This window comes from Lipotes vexillifer, unplaced genomic scaffold (genome assembly GCF_000442215.2).
Source record: "Lipotes vexillifer unplaced genomic scaffold, Lipotes_vexillifer_v1.1 scaffold356, whole genome shotgun sequence".
NCBI classification, from domain to species: Eukaryota; Metazoa; Chordata; class Mammalia; order Artiodactyla; family Lipotidae; genus Lipotes; species Lipotes vexillifer.
In genome coordinates this window covers 4,865,068-4,875,173 of record NW_006797342.1, presented here as the reverse complement: position 1 = coordinate 4,875,173, position 10,106 = coordinate 4,865,068, and the positions used below count along the sequence as shown (strand labels likewise).

The 10,106-nt window shown below is 45.3% G+C and overlaps 1 protein-coding gene across 2 annotated transcripts in view; it reads left to right on the top strand.

Moving 5' to 3' along the window:
* The first annotated feature begins 186 nt into the window (after positions 1–186).
* ACP1 (acid phosphatase 1) overlaps positions 187–10,106 on the top strand; it is a 14,065-nt gene continuing 4,145 nt past the window's right edge. Inside the window, exons 1-3 of one of the 2 annotated variants that reach the window (XM_007469255.1) lie at positions 187–284; positions 4,530–4,603; positions 4,691–4,804. In XM_007469255.1, the coding sequence (XP_007469317.1) occupies positions 242–284; positions 4,530–4,603; positions 4,691–4,804 (231 nt within the window). In that variant the 5' untranslated portion in view covers positions 187–241. Of the gene's footprint in view, positions 285–4,529; positions 4,604–4,690; positions 4,805–4,851; positions 4,966–10,106 lie in introns of both variants that reach the window. The other variant, XM_007469256.1, reaches the window with a different exon arrangement.

Sequence of the window (10,106 nt, the reverse complement as noted above, 5' to 3'; positions counted from 1 at the left end):
CCCTCCCCGCGCCCCCCCCTCCCCTCCCCGCGCCCCACCCCGCGCCCTCTAGGTGGCTCTCGGCGCCGCCTCCCGCGGGAGGCTCTGGGGCCAGACTGCGCAAGCGCGAGACTGCACTTTCGCTCCGGGTGGGGCCGGGGCAGGACTACGCGGGCGCGCGGAGCGGGCCCCTCGCGGCGCGCATGCGCCGCGCCAGAAAAGTTCCGACGTGATTAGTGGGCGCCTCTATGAGCGCGGGAAGATGGCCGAACAGGTGACCAAGTCAGTGCTGTTCGTGTGTCTGGGTGAGACAGCGCCGATCTAGCCCCACTTTGACTTTCCTGGAGGGCTGGGGAGGGCTTCGTGCGCTCTGGGCTGCGCCGCTGGACCAGGAACAGCGATGCGGAGGAGGCCGGAGAGGGGAGACCCGAGGGTGGCATGGGGCGGCGCCGTTGCCTGGGCAGCTCTGCAGGCGGGGTGTCCTTGACGTGCCCGGTTCTCTGTCCAAGCGGGGTCCCCTGTTCAGTCCTGTCTCCTAGTCGGATCCCCTGTCACCTACCGAAGCCCTCTATGCAAGCCTGGACCTCTAGCTTCTGTACAGTCCTTTCTCCAAGCCCAGTTCCCTTCTCACCTGCAGCACCTGTACTCCAAGCCAGGGTTCCTGGCATTGCACTTGCCTAGAATCCCTTTTTCCCCTTCATCAGACAGACTCGAGGCCACTGGGCTGATCTGTCCTTTAAGGGCCTCCTGATGCGCCGAAACCCATGACAACACTGGTTTGCTGGCATGTTTCCTCGGCCCATGCTCACAAATGGATCTGACCTAAAGGCAGGGGAAGTGCAAAGGTTTAGGATTTCTTGATTGTAAAAGCCAAACCAGGGAGACCAGATTCCCTAGGTCGCTATGTAACAGCCCCATGTGCCAATATTCCTCTGCATGAAAATGAAGGTATTTTTTATTTTTAATTCTTCAGGTACCTTCCAGCTCAGAATTATTTTCATTTTTAGGACTTCAACAGTTAGCCTCCCTTACTTAAAATAGAGCTCACTTTCCCTTTATCTTTCAGGATTTTTCCTTTGATAGGGCACCTCAGTGCTTCCACCCCATCGCCTGAATTCCCCAGAGAGGACGGCCTATATGGTCAATAGTCCAGTGACTTAAAACCTTCTGATGAGTCTGCATTTCCTGCATTTCCTTCCACTCCTCTTTAGGTGCACCCTTAAAGAAGACCACGGAAGTGTGCTCAGCGTTTCCCACTTTACCCCGTTTACCGTTTCCTACCCACACACCCTCTGGACTCCCTGTTCGCCAGTACTCAGATGCTCAGTGTGCCTTCCGTTGTGTGCTTCTTTCTGGGAACCCATTTTGCATTTTGCCTGGAAAGCCTTTCTAAAAGGTCAGACCCAAGTATTCCCGTCTTTACGTTTTCCAGATCCTCTAGGCAGAGGTAGTTGTTCCCATGACCCTTTATAGACACCTTTCCTCACACAAATTTTATTATAATTAACTTGATAGCCTCCTGAGATTATAGCTAGATTTAGCCCTCTTGAAGGCAATAACTGTGGCTTTTTGTTTTTCCAGCTTTAGGACAAAATATGCACACTAGGTATTTGCAGAATTGAATTTCTATGAGGGGAAAAGTAAAAGGCCTCCTTGTTTCACCTTGACAGTAGGCATCATTTGATTTTTAAGCTCTCCACTGAAGGCTGACTGATGGCTTCAACACAGTTTTTTAAAGGGCAGTTCAGCTCAGGTTGGGCATCTAATAGGATTCCATTGCCTTGTTTATTTCACTTAGTATTGTTGATTAGGCTGACATAATGCACTATGGTGGCTCTTAACAGGAGATGTCTGCTTGTAAGTATTTATCTTCAGTACTTTTTTTTTTTTTTTAAAGCAACTGCCATGGTACCAGGCACTGTTCTGAGTGCTAGGGATATAGTGGTGAGGAAAACAGACGAAAATCCCTGCCTCTCTAGAGCCCACATTCCGTCATCAACAATCAAGTATTTGGTTAGGACAGAAAGGCAGGAACGGGGGAGAGGCAGGAGAGTGCAACTGTACGTAGGCTGTTCAGGGGAGGCCTTACCGAGAAGGTGACGTCTGAGCAAAGACTTGACGGGGGTGAGGAAGCAAGCGTTCTGGGAAAGCACTGTGGACGCAGAGGACGGCAGGTGAAGGATTGTGAAGTGAGGGTGCTGGCCATGTTCAAGAAACGGCTGGGAAGCTGAAGTTCTGGGCCTGGTGACCTCGTACCTTCTCAGTCAGACACTCCTCTGTACCTGAGGACTCAGAGATAATGGGGCTGTTTTCTCAGTTCCCAGTGGACACATAAGTGCACAGGGGAGAAGTTACTTCCTCACATACAGTGAGTGTTCTGGGGCAGAAGTCTGCAAACTCTTTATGTAAAGAGCCAGAGAACAAATAGTTTGTGCTTTGTAGGCCATACCAAAGGTGTAGTGCAAAAGCAGCCCTAGCCAATGCGTAAATGATTATGCTTGGCTGTAATTGTGTATGGTCACTGGGATTTGAATTCTATGGAATATTCTCAAGATATTCTGAGTATTTTTCAACTATTTAAAAATGTAAAAAAAATATTTTTGGCACTGAGAACTACATACAAACTAGTGGGTCCTGAGCCCTAGTTTTCAGACCCACATTTAGGTTCTGCGGTGGACAGATCTGGTGAGGCCATGTGAGGACTTGGGCTCACTGAGCGAGTTAAGCCATTGGAGGATTTTGAGCAGAGGTGGGAAGTTTAAAAAGAAGCCTTCAGCTGTTGTGTTGAAATTGGACTGAGAAGGGGTGAGGGCCACAGGAGGGAGACCCACAGTTCAGAGAGAGTTTGTGTGTTGAACCAGAGCTTTGCCGGTGGAGGGGGTGAGACATGGAGTTCTGGGGTACTTGAGTTTGCTGTTTGCCATTTCACTTGGGCAGTAACAACAGTACATTTCTGAAACATAGAAGTTTTATTCCTTCAAAGCATTTATTTGGACCTTTTTCAGACTGAAGTGCAGGGAAGTGTCAGATGTATACCATTGTTAAGGGTAATAGCAGAAAAGAACGGAACTCCTTATTTTGGCAATATTATTAAGTGCTTAATGTTTTAAAGGTCTAAAGAATGTGTGCTGTTAATTGTGTCCCAGCCAGCACACTGGGAGATGAGAGAGAACACAGTGGTGTCAGGTTACCTTTTTCCTACAATTAACCAGTATTTCAATACTCTTCATCCTTTAAAGACCAGCCCTAATTGTTCTTTTTTTCTCGTAAGAAACTTTCTTATTCTTTATGCTTTTTAGAATCTTTTCCTGTGCTCCTGTAGTATGTTGCTTGTCTATCAGCATTTGTTTTCTTGTTTTTATTATAGCTAATTCCGTATCTCCCATAAATACGTTGCTTAGCACGTGGTAGAACTCTTTTGAGGGAAGATTTTCTGTCTTTTATCTTTCTTCCCCCGCGTTGTAAGGAATTTGACCCCATTTAGTGAGAGGTCTTGCCTGTGTCCTGGCTGCTGGGAGGTAACCTTCAAACCCCTTGGAATTCCCTCGGAGTGATAGGAGTGTTTTGTGATTCAGGGATGGCCCTACACAGCTTATGCTGAGGAGGTAACTCGGGTGGAGGCTGCGAGCCACACGTGGGAGGGAAAGGGGCTGGACATTGAGTTCAACCACAGGCCAGTAATTCAATCAGTTAGGCTTATTTATGAAACCCCAATAAATCCTTGGCACTGGAGCTCTGGGAGGCATCCTGGATTGGCAGTACTCTGAGTACTGTCACACAGGGGTGACGGGAATGTGACACGTCCCCAAGGACCAGAAAGTTTCCGATTTGGAACTTTCCAGAATCTTTGCTGTGCTCTCTGACTTTGGCTGGTTCTGCTCTGTATCGTTTTGTGATAATAAAACTATAATCGTAAGTATAGCATTTTCCTGAATTCTGCAGTCCTTCTGGAGAAATACTGAACCTGTAAGGTTCAGCTGGTTTGAAGTGAGGGTGGCTCTGGGGATCTGTGAACTTGCAGCTGCTGTAAGTTCTGGGCAGACTGGACAGCCTGGAGGACCATCCCTACCCCAGCTGGCTGACTTTTGGGGGCACAGCACTCAAGCAAGGGCTCCCTCCGCACAGGTCCTGCGGTAGAAGTCTGTGTGGAACTACTCTTAGGCCTAAATACATTTGCTTGTGTATTTTATGAAACAATAGTCATCTTTGTTATGTGCAGTATACTTGAAAATACATATTTTAAACTCTATTCTGTTGTATTTCATTTTAAAATAGGCTGGTTGCGACCCACTTCATTGATTTCACGACTCGCTTCTGGGTCAGTGATAGCAAAAACCTGACAAACGATGATTTTGGTCATGACTGTTCTGATTTCTGATGTCTTTGTCATTTGTACTTTGAGTACTTGGACAGTTGGTGTGAAATCATTGAGCAGGCTTGAGTCAGCTGTTGCCCCAGGTTCTGCCATGTGCTGGCAGGACGGTCACTCAGAGAAGAGTACCTTGCTTCCCTCGCGCCAGATGCTCACTCTGCCCCCTCCTTTTTTTAAGGTAACATCTGTCGATCGCCCATCGCAGAAGCAGTCTTCAGGAAACTTGTAACCGATCAAAACATTTCAGATACTGTAAGTACTGTCCACAACCTTGAAGAGGCCAACCTGAATGGCTTTGGGGCAGAAAATTGTGAAAAAAATTCTTTTTTTCTCCTGCAGTGGAGGATAGACAGTGCAGCAACGTCCACGTATGAACTAGGAAACCCTCCTGATTATCGAGGGCAGGCTTGCATGAAGAAGCATGGTATCCCCATGAGTCACGTTGCCCGGCAGGTACCGTACTTGACCTTGAAGGTGCACTTGTATGTTTTGTGTTGCAGTGGGTCATTGACAGTGGCGCTGTTTCTGACTGGAACGTGGGCCGGTCGCCAGATTCAAGAGCTGTGAGCTGCCTAAGAAATCATGGCATTAACACAGTCCATAAAGCAAGACAGGTAGAAGAGACCTTGTTTAATTTCTAATACGTTGATCCCGTAACCTGAGAGGTTGTGAGAGGCTTAACCAGACTTACGTATAATGAGTGCGTTTATTTGAGTCTGTTTATTTAGAGTCGGCCTAACCAGCCACAATACACCCATTCTGGTTCCACAGTTCTGAAAGGTTTGCATGTTCTTGGAATTGACTTACTAAAATGCATGGTCGGGAGAGCCCTGGCTAAGAGCTGGAAGACCTGAGCTGGCATCGCCTTTTTTTCTACCCGTGAGGTCTTTAAACATTTAAGCCCTAGTGACAGTCTGCTTCCATTACTAGGTTGTTGCTAGAATAAATTTCTGTTATAAATACAGAAACATATTGCCAACTGTGAAGTGCCTTAGAAATACAGGGTAGCGCTGATATTATTATGGATGCATATCCTGCACACCAGTAGTCGTACTTCTGGGTTTGGGTTCTGGAATGCGGCCCAGCAGAACGTCCTGCGAGGAGGTTGGTGTGCCTTATCTGTTCTCCGGGGTGGAAGCCACCAGCTGCATGTGGCTCTTGCACTTTTGAGATATGACCAGTGTGATGGAGGCTGAATTTTAAATTGTAACTCATTTAAATAGGCACTTGGTCCGGTGGGCACGTTATTGGGCTACAGGGTTCTAGACTTGCGTGGAACTGCGGGAGGTGGGGTGCTGAGGTTTTCATGGCAGCATTCGTGGTGAGACGTCGGGGTCCGTAGGCGGCCCGTCCAGTCCCTCCCAGTCTAGGAGCTGCTGTGGGTGCTTGTGCTGGCACCTTCTATAACCACGGGGACCAGCTGCCACAGAAACACGCTTCGTTTCTGACTAGCATGTTGTTCTAAAGGGACTGCTATTTTTATCAGTATGATTATTTTGTGGAGATTCAGTTGGATTTTTTAAAAACCTCGCTAAAATCTGCTAACTTCCTTTTGTATCCATCCTAACAAAATGTAGGCTCTATAGTCCAAGAAAGGTCATGGCTTGGTGTCACATGAGCTTTTGAGGCCTTCAAAGTGAGAAGCCAAATATTTTGAAAATCAGTTGTCAAATATATTGCATGTTTGTAAGTATGGATGGCAGTGTGAGAACTATAATTTAGTATTAGTGCTTGGATCAGAACTTTTTGTAAGACTGGATAAAGATTCCTTAGTTGTTGTTATACTAAATTTTGTCTCTATTTAAAACTTTGCAGATTGCTTTGCCATATAACATCGTATTTTAAATTTTGGTCGTTCTCAATTTTTATCAGTTACGGAAAGGAGTGGTTGGTAAACACATTTTGCAGGTCAAGAAACAGTTCTGGAGAGAAAATAAATGACTTATTGAAGGTTATGCAGCTGCAAAGTGGTAGAACTTGGATTTAATTACAGGTTTATTTGTTGAGGTGTGAGCCAGAAAATTCACAAAACAAAATTACTATAGAAACACTTTTAATATGTTAATAATGTCTCAGAAATTAGTAATACACACATTATTTTTGACTTAGATAACTGAGATCTGTGAACTAGTTTCTGGCTACATCAGTTGACTCTGCGTGTTAACAATTTACTATTTAAATTAACTGTTTTAAGGACCCTTTCTTAAGTGGAATGTTCATTGGAGATTAAACATTTTTTATATCGTTTGTCCATGCTAATCTCTTCAGGGTTGTACATACCTTGCCAGTTTCTACTTTCTGTTTTTTAAATAATGTAGGTTTATTTTGAGTAGACCCTCAGAATTATGAGCAGTCATACTTCCATGTTTTCTGCTTTTAAGATCAGATTATTTTTCATACACTAAGATTATAATAAAAGTGGGTACAAATGAAATATTTTAAATACACATGCCTTAGAAAAACAAGGCTAGAAAGTTACTGCTTATGAAATTATTACCAGTTTTAGGAGTAGCACTTCCACATGATCTATTTTCTTTTTCTTGTTGCTTTTAAGAAAACTTTCTCAACAATGATTTTTTTAAAAAATGTGAAAGTCCTAGTAGGATATGTCAGTATCACGTCAGATCTTTGTTATTTTTGAGCATTTTCTAATGTTTACAGATTTCCTCTTTAGTGAGTATCACAATTTGTATGAGAACTCTTCTAATATTTCTATTAAACCTGGGTTTCATAGACAAAATACATTTAGGGTACTTTTTTCTTTTTAGTGCATGTAATCATTTCTCTGGAGTATGTGAACTCTCACATCCGGTTAGTTCTGTGGGGATGTTTACTTTATCATACATTCTTTCCCTTTTCAGTAAACTTTATTTGACACATACACAGATGTCAGGGTGCTCAGTGCATCTTATGGCACGACCAGCTCTACTCCCTCTACTCCAGAGGTAGCCACTCAAAATGCCGTCTACCTTTTTAACTCTATGGCGGTGGAATCCTATAGTGTGTATACTTCTGTCAGCATTTTCCTTTGTGAGATTCTCCGTGTTCTTGCTCATAGCAAAGCTTAGCCATCTTCATTTGTGGACTCAGGATCATTTTGCAGTTAGGCTACAGTTTGTTTATCAGTTCCACTCTTGATGAACACTCGGGTTGTTTCTAGTTTGGGGCTGAGTTCCACTGAATATTTTTGTATGTGTGCAGTTCTGTTGGATACACACTCCGCATCATACACCGTGTCGGGTGGATACACACCTGGCGTCACAACGCTGTGTCAGCGTCGAGCAGCCTCATAAAACAAGTTGGCTAATGTTTCTTTTCTCTTCCATTAAAAAACTTTTGTCAAACAATGATGGTATTTCTACTTTAACTGTTTGGAAGGATTCATCTATCCATTGTCTTTTTGTTGTTTCCTGCAGTTGCTGTCATTTTCTTCTGCTGTCTTTAGTTTTTCTTTGGCGTGTAGTTACCAGCAGTTTTATGTGGTCAGATTCACTTCCTGAATTTGTGTCTTGATGGTTTTCATCAGTGCTGGGAGATTCTGGGCTGTTATCTTTGTATATTTTTCTTCCCCTCATTCTTCTGAGATTCAACCTAAATGTATTTTGAACATAAATTTCTGGTGCTTTTTCTGCTTTCTCCATCCTTTTTTTCACTCTGTTTTTCAGTCTGAGATTTTTCTACTGACCTGTTTTGTGATGTACAATCTTTCTATGTTTTCAAACAGTCCATAAGCCTCTATTTATTGAATATTTCGTGTCTGTTACTTTATTTAATTCTTCATGTTTTATTTGATCTTTTAAATTGATTCCAGCTCTCTGGTGAAATTCTGCATCTTGCCCTATATTTTCTTGAACAATTCTGATTACAGTTATTTTAGATAAAGTCTAGTAACTAATACCTGGATCATCTGTGAGTCTGCTTTTTTTCCTTTTCCTCTTTGTTGCATTGCTTGGTATGCTTGCTAGTTTGGATTAAATGCTGAGCATGATGTATAAACAAGGTAGAAGCTTTGGGTGAAGGACCTTCACCCCCAGATGGCTCCGCTTTGGTAGGGCCGGGGCTGGCTTGGAGCTGACTGGTTTCTGGGCCTGCCTCGCGGGGCTCGGGCTGTGCTGGGCGGGCCCCTCTCGGGTGAGCCTCCCGGAGCCCCACCTGCCGGGGAGGCGTGCGGAACGCGGGGCAGATCCTGTTCGGCGGCTTCTGGAGCAACCCTTATCCCCTCCTCACTGGGTCTGCTGCGTGCGGCCTCCTCCACTGGTTCTCTTGGCTTCTTTCTCTGGGCAGCTTAGGAACTTGGTAGATGCGCTGAGGAGAAGGCACGTGGTGCCAGCCTCACCTCCGGCGTCTCCACCCGGTGAGGTTGCCACTGGCCCTTTGGTGCTCCTGCCTTCCATCAGCGGCCTTCTGCCCAGTCTTCTCGTGACCTGGGAGGCCGGATGGTTTGACCCACGCGATGCTGAGCACCCCTTTCATCCCCCATCGTGACAATCACGAAGTCCTCAGACGTTGCTAACAGCCCCTCCTGTGAGAGTCTAAAGCACAGTCCCCAGAGTGGGTTCCAGGGACCCCTAGGCCCGTGAGGTCAAAATGTGTGAGTCGGGGATCCATTCAAAGGCTCAGACTAACCATAACCAGTGAGCTTGGACAGAGTAGGAAAAGTTTGCTCGTATGTTTTCATGTTCTGCATTGCAAATAACCTGTAAGAAACCACTGCTCATGAGCTTTGGTGTTGCATCAGAGAGTATCCACAGTTACACAGTGGCTGTTAAAATACTGCTTTTAAGCTCCGTGCTTGTGTGAGGCTGGTTTTGCCTATTTCCGCAGATCAACTGCAGAAGCACAGAGGAGAGCCGTCTGCCTTGAGTAAGCAGACATTAAAGAGGTTTGCAAAGCGTAAAACAGTGCCACTGTCCTCCCTAAGTTGCAGTGTGGAAAATAGAGCTGTTTCTCGTTTATAAAAATGTTATAATAACAGGTAATGAATTTTTATTATTTTTAAGTGAATAATAAGTCTTATAAAAATTTCACTTTTGGGGCTTCCCTGGTGGCGCAGTGCTTGAGAGTCCGCCTGCCGATGCAGGAGACGCGGGTTCGTGCCCCGTTTCGGGAAGATCCCACATGCCGCGGAGCGGCTGGGCCCGTGAGCCATGGCCACTGAGCCTGCGCGTCCGGAGCCTGTGCTCCGCAAATGGGAGAGGCCACAACAGTGAGAGGCCCGCATAACGCAAGGAAAAAAAAAAAAAAAAAAAATTTCACTTTTAATAGCTTTGGTGAATATTGGTACAATAGATAAAACCCTAAGTAACAAGTTGTTTAGAGGGAAGGCCTAAATAATTTTAAGAGTTAAACATTTCTGCATCCAGGAAGTTTGAGATCTCTCTTCTGAGCTCTAGCCAGGGCCCAGGGTCAGCAAGTCCTTTTGAGGGCAGGGGCAAGATGCCAGCTGCCCTTTGTGGCCGGTCAGCCCTCACAGGTAGCCAGGCTTCTCTGTGGCAGCAGAGGGCCCGCCAACTTGCATACCTGGTCCTGTGCACGCGGTTGGGATTTTGGCCTTTCTGAGCCTGGCTGTCACGGGAGCACGTTAATGATCGTGCAGAAGTGTTTAGTTTTGATGGGCGTTGTCTACTTTTTTTCTGGCAATAGGGTTGTTTTGCCACAAGCTATTTCATTTATAGCTGCAAGCGGAAATCCTTTACCATGCACCCTTTATAAGATGTTAATTATAGCTGTTCCTCTTCCACAGTCATTTTAACAT